The 16,743-nt window shown below is 41.7% G+C and overlaps 1 protein-coding gene across 6 annotated transcripts in view; it reads right to left on the reverse strand.

Annotated features, from left to right (window-relative positions):
- Positions 1 to 16,743, reverse strand: part of AMBRA1 (autophagy/beclin-1 regulator 1) — a 158,778-nt gene that overhangs the window by 68,765 nt on the left and 73,270 nt on the right. For all 6 annotated transcript variants that reach the window (XM_014543353.1, XM_005870778.2, XM_014543352.1 and 3 more), the window contains one exon: positions 16,465 to 16,565. In XM_014543353.1, coding sequence (XP_014398839.1) covers positions 16,465 to 16,565 — 101 coding nt within the window. The remainder of the gene's footprint in view (positions 1 to 16,464; positions 16,566 to 16,743) is intronic.

Genomic DNA, 16,743 nt, shown 5'->3' on the forward strand with positions numbered 1-16,743 from the left:
GTTTTCAGCATTTTGTGTAGGACCTAGCACATAGTGACACTAAAGGAGTACATCCCACTGAATTTATTACATACAAACTTGGAAACAGGACTAATATTATCCAATTGAGTAGCAATGAATGCCATAGTAAAATCAGTAAGTTTTGAAATTTTTTCCTGGTTAATTTCATAATGAAGTTAGTAAATATACTGGAAGAAATAGTTTCCAATTAATAGGGAGTAAAAGAACAAATAAGTGATGTGAGTTGTAAGATCTATATGAACAGAATACATTCATGCACTTCTCAAATACAAAGAGAGACCCCAAATTCTACCCTTTGTTCTAATGTAGCTATACTACCTGTTGGAGGGGTGAGTGGAGGAGGACACTAACACACAAAAGGCTAGTACTCATTCCAGATTTTTCCTATGGCTAGCAGATAGGATTGGGCTCAAGGAAAAATAAAGCACTGGTTTAGGGAGAACATTTAACCCCCATCTACCTTCTACGGAGATGCTGAACATGGACTTTATAGCCAGAAAGATTAAACAACAACAACAAAAATGAGTCAAGGAAGTTGAAAGATAAGCAACACAAGGTATAGAGGTATAGTTGAGAAATGGAAATTTTAAGGCTCGGTTTGAGAAAGTCCAGATATCTATAGCACAAGAAGGATGACTGTACTATGTCCCTTGGGATCAATCTGAGTACCTGGAGAGGAGCAGAGAAAATAAGTAGAATGGATAGAAAACATTTTTAAATGGAAAAAAGCCTTATCAACAGCAAAACATTAACAAATAAATAAAAATGAAAGCATTGTAGGTCCTTCTGAAAGTGGAATAGTAACCCACCTAACTTTAAACCCTAGTCAACCTAGCCGGCAGGCAGCCTCCAGGACCCAACATTGGTTATCATTTGGAATACAAAGGATTAACCATGATTAAAAGAATTCAATCCTTTGATTTCTTTCAAGAAGGCAGCTATGGATTGATATTTCCTAATGTTTAACACTGAAGAACATCAAAGCCAAAGGAGAACATAAGCTAAATAGCCAACAGTTTAATGTGCAGGTCCTAGGTTGAAGAAGGAACAGAGAGGCAAGCATTTCTTTAAGAAGTAGATTGGATCTTTCTAACTTGTATTAGTTTGCAATAGTCTTTGACTGAGTCTACATAGGCACACTGAGTCCCCTTGCCATCACAGAAGGACTCAAGAGTTCAACATTTTCCTAGAAATGGGGCCCCTGAGGCCATTCCCAGCTTCATTAGTTTGTTATACACCTCACACAAAAGTCCTGAATCATGTTAAAATGTAAAACTGTCAAATTGAAGCTAACATTGCTTAGCTCTTGATACAAGAATCTCATAATTTCTTGCCATATACTTTTCACTCTTCCTTTACTGTCTCAGATCTGAAGAGAGGTGAAATAGCAAACTGTGGCATTCAAAATACGGAAGGCAAAAAAAGCAGGAAGAATACCAAGATTAAGTTTTTTTTTCGGGGGGGGGGGGCCTTTCTAAACTCTAACACTGTTTCTTTAGGTGTCAGAAAAGAGCACTGTTGCTCTCCATAGCTGCATGAGCCTTTGAGACAAAAGTCCCTCTCCCACATAGGACAGATATTAATGACACAAAAGAAAAGGTAGGCAATTCCACCTGGTGCCTGAAAACAAAGACTAGTAAGTCCATGCTAATAGAAACTAGAACACGGAGTGCCTGGTAATAATGGTAGAAAGGGACAAAAAGTATGCATGACCTTTAGAGAAATAAACCACCAGTATGCCTTTCCTTCTGTAATCTCCAAATTCTATGGCCAGTTCCTCTGTTACTTCCACCCAAGGGCCGTTTGAGAAATTCTATAAATGAGTCTTAGGGCTAGCAGTTTAATGGGGTGTGGGGATGGGGGGTGTGGGGGGCAGGTGAGGTCTTGTCAGTAGAGCAAGCTGTTTTCACTTGGATAGTTTATTTTTAAGGATGGCTTGGGTTGGATAATACTGTACAGAGGTATCTAAAGATTCCCAAGATAACCACTGGTTGGTGCTGGCTTCTTCTATCACACAGGACCTTCGAATTCTTTCTAGGTAAGACAAAGATTAAAACAGCTGAAAACTTCTTTAGAACAGGTGTTCCTAAGATGTCCCTGTAGCCTCTCCACCTAGAACACGGGAGTGGAGGAACTGGGCGTTTGGAAACAACTTATTTCAGCTCTGCATTGGTATTGTCAGTTTTTGTTAGTTTACCTAAAAAGCAATATAACATTTTACCACTTTCCCCCAGTCACCGCAGTTCAGCAGAATCAATGAAAATATTCAGACAAAGAAACACTTTGTGGCTTTTATAAGCTCTCAATTCACTCTTAATTTAGCAGTATTCATTTTGCCTTAAAGAAATCCAAGTTCAAATTCTGTGACCCACGCTAGATAAAGGCAAATGGAGGACGGGAGGGGGAGACATGGAGCAAAGGAAGAAGAAAGGAAGGATATTGGTTGAATCTCATCACCACACACTCTAACCTCTTATCAGGCAATAAAAGATAAGCTCTAGTTTTATTTGGGGATATTCTCTGCCTCTTTAGATTGAACAGTCTGTACATTTCCATTCTTGGCACCATTCTTCCTTCCCAAGGGACATGCTGCTCAACCTCCTCTTGGGAGCAGAATCTACATTTCCCCCATCCCAGACTCAGCTGAGCGGGTCCCCTCTCTTCACTTTCCAGCAGCAAATATGGCCACACAGACATTTCACACTGTGGCAACAGCTCCCTTTCTGCTTCATGGTCATTTCCTAAATCTTGGCTAAGCTTCAAGGCAGGGCAAAGAAATGTTTAATAAGCGCAGTAATCTGTTGGGTGCCATTTGAGTTGTATGATCAAGTTCTTGTCAAAGCCAGTTTCAATCTCCAGTGACAAATACACATCTTTCCTGTACATAGGCTATCATATTTAATAACAACTGCCCAGTGCAAAACCCAGGGCTCAACAGCAGACCCTGCATCCCACCAGTCATTGAGTGGCTGTGAAAGAACATTAAGGAAGTCCTAACAGAATGACTGGTGCCCAGTCAACATGGCTCTGCGGTTGAAGCGTCAATCTACGAACCAAGAGGTCACGGTTCAATTCTGGTCAGGGCCCATGCTCGGGTTTCGGGCTTGATCCCCAGTGGGGGGCATGTAGGAGGCAGCTGATGAATAATTCTCTCTCATCAATGTTTCTATCTCTTTCTTCCTCTCCTTTCCTCTCTGAAATAAATTTAAAATAAATAAATATATATATATATGTGACTGGCATTAAATTTATCTCTATATACCCTGAAGTCCAATCCATGCATTCACGGGTGAAGCCCATAAAACTGTTGTTGTTGTTTTTGCCAATCTCATCAACTAGGCCAAGCAAAACCAAGTCCTATGCTTGAGGAGAACTGAATTCTAGCTTATCTCAACCATTGCTATAAGAAACATAATGTGCCACAAAGACCCCTTGACTTCATTTTCAGGAAATTTTCTTCCAACTTGCTGCTGTTAAAGGAGCTGTAGATTTTAAATGATGCCATGGGTACAGGCTCACTTACAGCCAATTTAGTAAGTGTTCGCACAGTTAATTCTGTCAGTCTTACTCCTACACAGAAATACCTGTGGCCCCAGGGGGTCCAACCACCCACAGTGCTCTTCTGCACATCTTTTTACCCTCTAGCACACAGAAATAGAGGACTACATCCCAGAAAACACCCAGAGAAAGAGAAAAGGTAGTTTCTCTGAAACACTGTGCGTAGAAAACCAGAACCCAGCTTCCTATTTAGATGTAATTTCTAAATGTATCTCTCTCTCTCCGCCTGACCGGTGTGGCTCAGTGGTTGAGCGTCAACCTATGAACCAGGAGGTCATGGTTCGATTCCCATCAGGGCACATGCCAGGTTGCAGGCTCAGTCCCCAGTAGGGGGCATGCAGGAGGCAGCCAATCAATGATTCTCATCATTGGTGTTCTATCTCTCTCTCCCTCTCCCTTCCTTTCCCAAATCAATAAAAAATATACTGAGTGCATGTCTCTCTGAATAATCCAAATAATGGTCTGTTTCTCCAAAGATCCAAATCTATACATCTATATCTCTTGGTTTGCTGAAAAATTTCTATCATGGATATGTAAGGGCACTTAAAAAAGCAAATTGTTTAAAGTGAGCAACCAGGATACCCCTGATTTAAAAAATCTACTTAGTTATGATATAAGCAGAAACTAAGAGTGCTTGTGCATTGAGGCCTGACCTCTCTTGTGTCTCTTTGGAACCCTAAGACACCTGTGCGAGGAAGCATTAGTTAGCTTACTAGGGAAGAGAAAAGAAACAAGTCATCCTAGCTGAGGGCAACCAGCCTGCCAACTGCCCAATATGTGCGTGAAGCCACCTATATTAGCTATTAGCTTTCTAGGGCTCCATAACAAGTTACCACAAACCTAGTAGCTTAACATAAACTTACTGGCATTCAGTTTCGCAGGTCAGGAGTCTAACACAGATCTTGAGGGGTTAAAATCAAGATGGTGGCAGAGCTGTGCTCCTCTCTGGAGGCTCTAGGGGAGAATCTGTTTCCTTGCTTATATGGGTCACTGGCAGAATTCAGCTGCTTTCAGTTGTGAGATTGAGGTTGGCTGTTAGCTGAGGGCCATTTCCATCTTCTATCACTGCATTTCTCTCTCTCTTTTTTTAAAATGTATTTTTATTGATTTCAGAGAAGAAGGGGGAGGGATAGAGAGAGAGAAACATCAATGATGAGAGAGAATCATTGACTGGCTGCCTCCTGTACACCCCCTACTGGGGGGTGGGGGGGGATGGAGCCCGCAACCCCGGCATGTGCTCTTGGCCAGAATCGAACCTGGGACCCTTCAGTTCACAGACCGACACTCTAGCCACTGAGCCAAACCAGCTAGGTCATCACTGCATCTCTTTGACTGACTCTTCTGCCTTTCTCTTCCACTTTTAAGGGCTCATGTGATTAAACTGGTAAGAGTTCACCCAGATAATTCAGAAAGATCTCCCAAACTCAAAATCTGTAACCTTAATCATATCTTCAAAGTTCCTTTTGCCACATAAAGTAACACATTCACAGGTTCCAGGGATTAGTATGTGGAGATATTTGGCAGGCCATTTTTCTGCCTACTATTCCGACAAAGACCATCCACACCCAGCCAAGACATCAACTAACCACAGAGAGCAGCCAGGTTGGCCCAGACCAGATGAACTGTACATTGGACCCAGAGAATTGGGTCCAATAAATAAATGCTATTATAAGTCAGAAAATTTGGGGGTGCTTTTGTGAGGCAGCAAAAACTAATAAAATGGTCAGAATTATACCACTTCTGAGGGATCTGCGCAACCCTCAACCTGATAACATGAATCTTACCCCCTTCTCTGCTCTAGTTAAGTCCGTTTTATTTCTTTTCCAGTCCAGATCTAGAGATATTGCTGTAATTTAACAAAAGTCAGCCTTAGTATTTCAATAGAACCACAAGAGGGACTTATTGATCCACAACTGGAAGCTACATACATGAAAAATATATATATGCTAGAAGTGTTAGGGCAGCGGTTCTCAACCTGTGGGTCGCGACCCCTTTGGCGGTCAAACGACCCTTTCACAGGGGTCGCCTAAGACCATCCTGCATATCAGATATTTACATTACAATTCATAACAGTAGCAACATTACAGTTATGAAGTAGCAACGAAAATAATTTTATGGTTGGGTCACAACATGAGGAACTGTATTTAAAGGGCCAGAAGGTTGAGAACCACTGTGTTAGGGAAATATTTGAAGGAATAGCCATGTTTTGATAAAGCAAAGGCTGCTGATAGAAGAGAGAAATTTCACTGCCATCCAACCATTTCTCCTCCTTGCATGAAAACCATCGAAGGCTTTGGGGGATATCCTATAAGGAAGGGTCTCTAACCCTTCATTAGCTAACTATATTTTCTCAAATAGACTCTCCCTCAAATCTGCTTGTACTAAAAGGTCTGGAAAACTTTAGTAGAACGAAAATGCCAATAGCAAGTTAATGTCCTGTTGGCACTTTTGGCTGACTTCCCTGTGCCTGGGTCTTGCCTATTAATTCAATACTATTCGGATTCCATCTCAAAAAACAAAGGAGGATGGAGACCAGAGGCCTGCCTTCCCCAGACTGATCAGAGCAGCACAGAGCAATTATATCCGAACAGCTTTGTTTGTAATGTAATCACCGCCCCAGCTTTCTTCCCAATGGGATGGCAACAGTGTAATTACCTCTTCAGGATTCATTGTTTGGGAATGTAATTCTTCTACAGGGCCCTCTTTTTAGGGGAAAGAAGCTGCAACAAGAATATAGGAGAATTTGTAGCCCCCTTCCCAGAAGCAGTCTTGTGAACTGAACAAACTATTTTTGCTTTTCTTAAAGTAAACCCAGAGTTTACATTTCAGCCTCCTCTACCAATAAAGAATCACCCACACCCCATGATGGTTCTGTTTGAAAAGCACCAATTTAAAGCTTCGAGTGCTTGAGTTCCAAGTCCTACTCTGTCAGGTATTAGCTGTGGTCTTGGGCAAATTATTCATCCCTCTATGCCTCCGTTTCCTCATTTGTAAAAATGGGTAATGACAGGACACCACCGGAATGTTTTGAAGATTAAGTGAATAATGTGTGAGACGTGGTTAGAATAGTACTTGGCATATAGTAAGTGCTCTGGGGTTGTTGTTTGTTTAACACGCAAGCAGCGTCATATTCATAGCCTCAGCACTTTGCAAATGTGATCCAACAGTATTTCATGGTCAAATCTAAGCTTGAGTTACCACCATTTTTCTTTCCACAACACCTTTTACCAGTTCAGCATGAGGACTTTTATCAGTTCAACACGAGGGGCAATGTTCTGGGTAATTTTAAATGCTGCTACAGAACTGAACTGCTTGCTCAGGTAAAACTTCACTCTAATAGGCAGGAGTGCCTGTGGATATTTTTCCATGTAGTCTTTTCATTTGTGTTACTAGTCTAAGGGGAACAAAAAATCAGCAAGTATTACCAAAAGTAGCCACTGGCAATATGGCAGATTCTGGAGAAAACTCATCTTTCTAGACAGATTTATGTGTGAAAATAAATGATTTCTTTTCATCACATAGGCACGTAGGCACAGTACACCCTCCCTCCCTTGTTCTCACTGGGAACTTCGACCTTTTATCTCCTGTCCAGCTTTTCTTCTATTCCTTTGTAGCCTAGACCAGTTGAATTTTCTGTTCAGAAACGACTATTTTTTGGCTTGTGTTTCACCAGCCATGAGCCACAAGAATAAAAATCAAGAGTTTGTTTGCTAGGCAACCCCAAAGAACAGAGACCCACAGCTGAAGACAGCGGGAGTGAATCTGGGCCCCTTCTGCATGGCACATAGCTGCAGTGGACTGGGCTTAGGATAAACCCAGGACTCATCTGAGTAGTCCTATAATATGGTTACAGGATATCTGGCTCTGGATGACACTCAACTCCTGGCCACAAGAAACACCCCATGGAATCTCAACATGCCAAGACGTCGCTGGTCACCCACAAGCAGGTGCCTCTTTCCACATCATGGCTTACACCAAGATATCCATGCTTGCTCTTGGCTTCCAGCTGGGAAGAGCTGGCCTTGTGGATCAGCAGGTGTTAAAGAAAGGAAATTAACACCCACAGGTTGGTTCTACTTTGGTAGAGAGGGTGAGAGGTGCTGTCTGCCAGCTCCCATGGTATTTCCAGCCCGTTTGGAATAAATGAGGCTGCTTGAGGACATGAAAAGGGAAAGAGAAAGACAAGTTAATGTGAGCTCAGAATTTTAAAAAGAAGGAGGTGGAGGGTTAGCTTCCTACTGATCACTTAGGTAAAAACTGATGGAGTAGATAGGGCAGCAAGTCTTCTCAGAGTTTGTACAAGATTTCTAATTTAAATAAAGTGGAGATTTGGCTGCTGTCTCCACTGGAAAAAAACGGGCTTTGACCTCACATTTGGCCTTTTCTTTCCTCATATCTCTTCTGTAGATTTCTATATTGTTGTGTCATTTGTTCTGTGGGTTGCAAAATATGTCAAAGCACATACTAAGCATAACCTAAGTAGAGAGAAGTAAAAGGGTTCTGGCATTACAGTGGGTACTTTTAGATTAGAAGGCATCGTCAGCTGGCACCTTCAATATAAGCATTATTTCTAAAGGGCATACAACCACAGGACTTAAAAAGCTTTGAGATTACTCTAGGTCTAGGGAAGCCTAGAGTACAGAAACCAAAGCACAAGGGGTCTCAATTCAGACATGTTGATGTTAGCATTTTTTTAATATAAATATTTTTCTTGATTTTAGAAAAAGAGGACAGGAAAGGGTTAGAGAGATAGAAACATTGATCAGCTAACTCCTGCATGTCCCCTACAGAGCCTGAAACCAGGGTTTGTGCTCAACCACTGAGCCAAATCAGCCAGGCTGTTGACATTTCTTCTTCAGGATGACGATGGGGAACATGTGGGAAACTGGTTAAGAAGTTAGAAGAATTTTAGGTTAACTTCTCCTAGCAGAGATGACAAGAGTCTGTTTATCTACATGAAGCTTAATGGACTTCTATTTTCTGTTGCAGAAACAGTGCAGGATGCTGAGCTCTCACAGCCAGCTTCGTGTTTATACTTCTACTTTACCATTTAGCACAATGCCCACTGTCCTACGGCTATTTATTAGCATGATGGGCTTGCTCAGTAGATGGAAAGCTTATGGAGAGCAGAGATCATGTCTTTTTCACCTGGATACTATACCTAACAATAAACCATGTAAACAACAAAAACTGAGTAAATGCTTATTGAGCCAAAAAGGCTAGTAGGACAACTAAATATTCTGTAAGTAATTACAAATTCATTCATTTTCCCCATTACTAATAACTCCAGATTAAGAGGAGTTATACACCAGCTCACCAGCACAAACACATCTTGGATTCCTAGCATGTGCAACCCCTAATGTGTTACCAAGTCATCTCTTCCCATTCCTCTGCCTCTGCTCCTAGCTTAATGAATTAATTTAGACCACTGTTTCTCAAATTTTAAAGTGCACCAGGATCACTTAAAAGACTCATTAAAACACAAATTCCTGAGCCCCACAACCAAAGTTCCTGACTCAGTGGGTCTGGGGTAGGGGCCAAAATGTGCATTTGTAACAAGTTCCCAAGTGATGCTAATGCTATTGGTCTGGGAACTACACGCTGAGAATCCCATGTTACCATAGTTACATAGTTGTACTTGTTCTGTTGAGTGGATGCTTATTTCATCAGCATGGGTTCTGGTGGAGTACAGAAAAGGGTTTTTCAAATGCAAACTTTGTGACTCCTCTACTCCTCCCACCTTGGTGCCACTTAGGCAACAGTGAACACATTGGCTTGTCAAACTATCAACACAGGAACCTTCAGGTTACCATCTGTAGGTGTCACAGAGCACAAACTCCCAGTTTTTTTTTCAACTCGCTGAACATAGAGAGGGGAGACAGCCCTGCTTGGGACCCAGGAAGACCACCACTGGAGAAAAAGGCAGAACAGTGAGATATCAATAAAGAGACTGGCATAGCTCTCACACTGCCCCCCCCCCAAAATGTGTAATAACAATAAGAATTAACATCAATTGAACACTTGTATGCCAAAAAAAAAAATACTGTTCTAAGTGTCTCACATATATTAATTCAGTTAATCTTCAAAACAATCCTATCAGCTAGAAACTATTTTTATACCCATTTTACAGATGAAAACAACAACACAGAGTCCCCCAAAAGGTAAAATAAATTAACCAAGATTACATTGCTAAGAAGTAGCAGAGCTCTAGCAGGTTTGGCTCAGTGGATAGAGTGTTGGCCTGCAGACTGAAGGGTCCTAGGTTTGATTCCAGTCAAGGGCACATGCCCGGGTTGTGGGCTCGATCCACAGTAGGGGGCATGCAGGAGGCAGCCAATCAACGATTCTCACATCATTGATATCTCTATCTCTCTCTCCCCCTCTACCTTCCTCTCTGAAATCAATAAAAATATATTTTTTAAAAAGTAGCAGAATGATTATTTGAACCTGGCTCCAGAGCCCAAACTCTGCAATATTACAAATGGCAACTGTCCTCCTCAAGCTCCACTTCCATTCCCTCATGCTCACAGATCCACTTGAAAGATGAATGGGGACACATTCAGAGTTTCTTCAAACTGTTCCAAAAGACGTAAGTCCCTGGTCCAAGCCCAGGTTTGAGTTGTGCCCCCTTAGCTATTCTATCAGGACTGGCAGTTAAAGTCTCAGGGGAATTATTAAAGTTTTAGTGCCAGGGCCAAAACAAAACATAGAAAGCAGGCCACTCCCTGGCTAGACTGTAAACTCCCTAAGGGCAGAACCATTTAATTCTTTTATAAGACCCAAGTGCCCTGGAAAATGCTAAGCCTTTAGAAAGTGCTACATACATTTCAAAGTGACAGTACAAAAAGGGTACAGGTGCAAAGCTTCCATGGGGAAAGATCAAGAGGAAATTTCCAGGAGGGAGAAAGGCACATAAAAACATAGTCACATAAAAAAAAAAAAAACCACACAAAAAGAAAACCTTAGTCACATAATACAAAAGGAACAGAAATGTTCATTGGCCCAATAGTCTTCTGTAGGAAAGCCAAAGTAGCACATGCAATTCAGCTTAGAAACTGGGCCCCAGTTTCTCAATAAGCACACCTCTCACTAGCAGTGTGTTGTATATGGCATATGGAGATGTAGTAAACAGTTTAGGTGAAGAGGACATTGATGCTCCAGTGGTTGGTAGATACCAAATAAGTAATATAAGTAAAAGGCCTTGAGTGCTATAAGGCTCTCTGGGAGGAGTGATGCATTTACTTCTGTTTCCCAGGCAACCAAGCCAGCCCCCTTATCGCCTTCACTCTCATCACTGGAGCAGAATGAAAGGTAATTGAGTTAATTATTAAAGTAGCACTAGCTAGTACCACCACCAAAAATTGTCCATTTATCTGGGATTTATAAACAGCCATCTTACTTGATGTTGAGTTGGAATGTGCCGCTCATTTTACTTGCCTGGCTACTGGATAAGAGAGAGGCACAGAACATGCAGATAAAGGGTCCAACACCAGAATTATTATTCATTTCTGTCCATACTCATTTAAGTATAACATGATGACCTTTAATTGTGTCCACTACTATTCATCTTACCCAGATTTGCCAGTTCAAGTGAAGATCTGATATATAGTAATTAAGTAGTTTGTTGTATTAGAGACCTATGATATTAAGTTGAAAAACCAGGCTAATTCCTAAAAGTTGGCAAGCCCAAGGCCCCAATGCCCACCTAGTTGGCCAAAATAGATTAGACAGGGCTCCTGGAAGTAATTCCCTAAAGTACCAGGGAAGTGGGGACATCTAAGAGAGGACTTGTGTTTCTAAAAGAGATAAGAGGGGCAAAAGATATAAAAAAAATAAAGTTAACAAGGAAAAGTCAATTCTTGCAAAAGAGGTAGGTCTGTCTTACCCACACAGGCAACAAACAGAAGGATGCCTGGACAATGAAAATACATAAGAAATCAACAACACAAGAAAATTTAAGAAATTCAAAAGTATGTGAAAAACTGAAGAACATACTCCTAAAACACTCCTAAAATATACTTTGTAGAGTTCCATTAGCTTTAAATGTATTTATACCTCTTTAAGTACAGGTTCAGAATGTGTATTGTCTACTGGATCAAAAAAGAAATCTAAGAGAAATTAGAATGGCTGAGCACAAAGCCATTGCTAGTCCAGGACACTCGACCAGGCTCCAATGACCTGTGGCTAGGAACAAGAAAACACTGACACTTCCCATTGGTTTTAATCAAAATACTCAATTAAGTACATCAGGCCAACCATCTGCTGGGAGCAGATGCTCATTAGGATGAAAGTCAAAAAGATTAGGCAGGCCAGATATCTAATACCCTACATTACCCAGGTCCCAAGCCTTCAGAAGATTTTTGTTCTTCCAGTAATTACCAGGAATATGTCAAATGCCAGGGCTTCTCATTTCAGTTTCATGAACCTCAAACATGCAGGAAAATATTATAAGCTTAACATTTTGGCAGATACTCCCTACTTGAACTCAGTTAAAACATGGCACAGAAGACAGAACAGAGTTGTTATAAGTCAGACAGACCAACCTGGTTTAAAGTTCCAGGACTACTACCTCTCACTGTGTTATACTGTGCCAGTGACATAACTTCTCTGAACCTCAGTTTTCTTCCCTGTAGAATGGAAATGCACCATCTACTTCACAGGGTTGTAACAGTGATTAAAGGAGATAATGATTGGGAAAGCACTTAGAACAGTACCTAGCTCATAGTAGGCAGCATTAACTTCACTTCTTTATTATCAGTTGCTGTTATGACAGAGCTAGAGCTGTCTGCTAAAAATTCAGCAGGGGGAGCTCTTCAGATTTTAGTGTGTTTCCCCAAAAAAATACCTGGTAGTGTTCAGTGGCTTTAAATGTATTTATACCTCTTTAAGTACAGGTTCAGAATTTACATTCTGAAGAAGGGGCATGAGGTGGGTTGATAGATACTGGAGGCCATCAGGAACCTACAGAATTGTGGGGAATGGATCAAGATAGGTAGAAGAGACGAACATTCACAGACTATCAAAACACTTCTCTGTAGTAGGCTCTTATGGGAGGAAGTGGGAAGAATGGATCTTAATTTTCTACAAATCCATTTTTGTTGATGATTTTGAATGGCTTTGGCTAGGGACCACTGGAGACTCATTTGCCACCATAGTACTGGTCATGCCTCCTAAAATTACAGGTGTTTATATGCTTTTGTCCTGCAGGTCTGTCAAATTTCCATGCTTCAAAAAGCCACTTTGCAAAAAGCCACTCACCACACAAAGTCTTGCTTTATGTTTGGAGCTAAGCAAACAGCGAGACTGAGACATGGCCAACCGCCTAGACTTCGAGCTACAGGAGGGCAGGGGTCATATTCACTCTGGTAGCCTAGAACAGTACCTGGCACATGGGTGCAGAACAAATATCTGCTGAACATAATTATTCTGAGACCATCACAACCTCATTCCAAATCATACAAGAGGAAGTACCTTACCATAAAAATTGAGAGTGCTTACTGCTAAAAGGCCAATTTGTCTTTTGCTTCAAAAGCCATTATTATATCAGTGATATTACAAGATCACAAGTTTAATAAAACATCTGTGTCTAGGAGGGCACAAAGGCTCGGGGAAAGGGCTGTTACATAATAAGATTTTCCTCAGCAAGCACCACTGTATTCATAGAAAGCTATGTCTAAAAGCCACTTAAAATACAGGCATACTTCATTTTACTGTGCTTAGTTTGCTTTATTATGCTTCACAGATGTTGCCCCCTTTTGAAAAAAAATAAGTTGAAGTCACGACCCTCTACCAACAAAAAGATTACAACTCACTTTATTAAGGTGGTCTGAAATTAAACCACAATATTTACAAGGTATGTACACCTATAGAGGAACTAAAATGAATAAGAAAAACCCTGAAGATCAGCAAGTTCCCTGGGGGTGTTTTCTCTGTTCCAGAGTAAGATCCTGGAAAAAGAATGCTATTTTGATGCTTTGTCCTTTAAAGTAACTGTGGGGAGGCAGATTAGGAATCTCTGGAGTCCCACTGCCTGGTTCAGTTCTGGCTCTTCTACCAGCTTCATTACTCGGGGCAAATCAACCTTCTAGGCTTTTAGTTTTCTTTACTGTTAGATAACAGCACTCATCTCATAGGATTACTGTGAGAGATGAAATTACTGGGAAAAAGCACTTAAATCACTCCCTATTGCCCTGACCAGTTTGGCTCAGTGGCTAGAGCGTCGGCCTGTGGACTGAAGAGTCCCAGGTTCGATTCTGGTCAGGGGCGTGTACCTTGGTTGCGGGCGCATCCCCAGTGGGGGGTGTGCAGGAGGCAGCTGATGGATGATTCTCTCTCATGGATGTTTCTAACTCTCTATTCCTCTCCCTTCCTCTCTGTAAAAAAATCAATAAAATATATTTTTAAAAAAATAAATAAATCACTCCCTATGGTTTGGTATACAGCAAGCACTCAATGTTAGGCTTTCTTTGGTTGCTATTGTTGTTGTTATTGGGCTTTTCTCAACAGAAGTAAAAGGTAAGACAATTGTCAATAAAAACTGGAGAGACATCCAAATATCTACAAATAATGAAGGCTTTTAAGAAAAGGGCAATGGGCACTCTGTAACATGTATCTTGAGAGGATGGGAGAAGCTAGTTTAATTATGAATGGAAACCATCTGCTAATCTAACTCAGGAGTGAGATTCTTAACAAATCTAGATTTCCTTCCCCTCATGGCCCTTTGTATCTTTGTTAGAGAATGTTTCTTAATAGAAACAACTGGCTGCTGGAACACAACCCCAATATTCAAATGTATCCATAAGTGAAATTGGGTCACTTGGGGTCAGACCTCTGGGCATAAAGTAAGGAACAGAAAATGAAGGTAGAGTTATTAAATCAAAAGAAGAAAAAACAACATACAGCTGTTCCAAAAAAACTAAATGCCAGGAAACAGAGATTTCTCCAGCAGTAGAGGAGCAGGGGGTGCTGTGTGGGGTGGTGGAGGCAGATGTCTGGAACAAAGAAGGGTGGAGAAGAGCTCCATAGTGCTGTCTGGCAGCAAGTGATTATCTGCCAGCGAAGAGCTTCTACATGTCCCCACCCGAAGCGACAAGCAAGAAGCAGAGCCATGGGATCTGTTTACAACTCGGGCTAGAAACCTCCTCAGATGAGGCTGTCAGTAGACCATGGTGTAGTATGCTTCCGGCCACGCCTGGGCCTACGAAGTCCTGGTCTCCAACAGAGAAAGCACAACTATTACTGGGAATTCTAGGCCTTGACGTTTGGTCAAGGATACTGCTCAGGGGAGGCCAGATCCCATGCCTTTCAGCTGTCATAGTAGCTTCATTAGAAATCATCTTCTCACCCTAGCCGGTTTGGCTCAGTGGATAGAGCGTCGGCCTACAGACTGAAGGGTCCCAGGTTCGATTGCGGTAAAGAGCACATACTTTGGTTGTAGGCTCCTCCCAGGCCTGGGCCCTGGTATGTACTTTGGTTGTAGGCTCCTCCCAGGCCTGGGCCCTGGTCAGGGCTCGTGCAGGAGGCAACCAATTGATGTGTTTCTCTCACATCGATATTTCTGTCTTTCCCTCTCTCTAAAAATCAATGGAGCCCAACCAGCATGGCTCAGTGGTTGAGCATTGACCTATGAACCAGGAGGTCATGGTTCGATTCCCGGTCAGGGCAAATGCCCAGGTGGCAGGCTCGATCCCCAGTGTGTGGGGTGCAGGAGGCAGCCAATCAATGATTCTCTTGTCATCATTGATGTTTCTCTCTCTCCCTCTTCCTTGCTCTCTGAAATTAAAAAAAAGAAAAGTCACATTCTCCCACGTGACAGTGCCACTGGCTCACATACAGATCCCTACCTTTAACCTTCATGTGGCCCAGATTTTCCAAAACGTAAGCATTGCTTATGAAAGATATACTTTAAAAAAAGTAAAGATATATTTAAATGCCCTGACTTTAAAAAATATTTTATTGATTTTAGAGAGAGGAAGGGAGAGTGAAAAATGGGATGACACTCAACCAACTGAACCACACTGGCCAGGGCATGACTTGATTTTTATGCCTTTTATGCCTTCATATACATAAATTACAAGTTGGCAGTAGACGTGATGGGAAGGGAGGAAAAGAGTGTGATGGAGAAATAACCTTTGTCAGGAAAAAAAAAAGAATTCTGCTAGTTTCTTCTTCAGACTGACCTTTTATGCCTTCACATACATAAATTACAAGTTGGCAGTGGACGTGATGGGAAGGGAGGAAAAGAATGTGATGGAGAAATAACCTTTGTCAGGAAAAAAAAAAAGAATTCTGCTAGTTTCTTCTTCAGACTGCCCAGAAGCAGCAGCACACACTGTGTCTCAGAGCCCAGTTGCACCATGCATCTTAGTCCCTGTCACTAAGCTATTCAGCCACATAAAACTGCCTCTTCTGTTCTGTGGAGATTTCTGAGCCAGCTCTATGGGTCTCTCCTCCTTTCTTGGAAGATTCCACAGTGTCTGGAAACACCATGTGCTGCCAGTAGCAAAGGGTAGGAGAGGTGTGCATTAAGCCCCTAATTAAATCACAGGCTCTGGCTCAGGAGTATCTCACCAACTGAAACTTGAATAAGACACTGCTATCATTCAATAGCCAGAATTTAATTGCTAAATTATGAGAGAAAAAATGGTTTAAATGGGAGGGGGAATTTTAAAGATGTTTGAAGGAAGTAGAAATATGCAAGAGAAACAGTTTTCTTTAATCTTGCAGTTTCTAGCCTTGAAATAAGGAACTGAGTACAACACCTCAAAACAGAGTTTTTGTCCAGGTGGCAAGATGCTGTCAAATCAATATAAGTAAAGGAGGGGAAAGTTTTACCTGGCTCCCTGCCACTTCAAATTTTCATAATCCAAAGAAACATTTCCTTACCTGCCAGGACCCTGTTAACAGAAGAGTGAGTAGCCAAGCCAGGCTGTCCACGTTCATGAAAAATCCCAGCATAAGGCAAGTACTCCGGCAGCAAGAAACGCCTACAAGAAGGAATCACATGTGAAAAGCCTACTAAAGACAACCATAAAACAAGGGAGATATACTATGAATCAATGCTAACGAATCCAGACCCATGGTCGGCAAACTGCGGCTCGCGAGCCACATGGGGCTCTTTGGCCCCTTGAGTGTGGCTCTTCCTAAGCCTTAGGAGTACCCTAA

Source organism: Myotis brandtii, unplaced genomic scaffold (genome assembly GCF_000412655.1).
Source record: "Myotis brandtii unplaced genomic scaffold, ASM41265v1 scaffold324, whole genome shotgun sequence".
Lineage (NCBI taxonomy): Eukaryota > Metazoa > Chordata > Mammalia > Chiroptera > Vespertilionidae > Myotis > Myotis brandtii.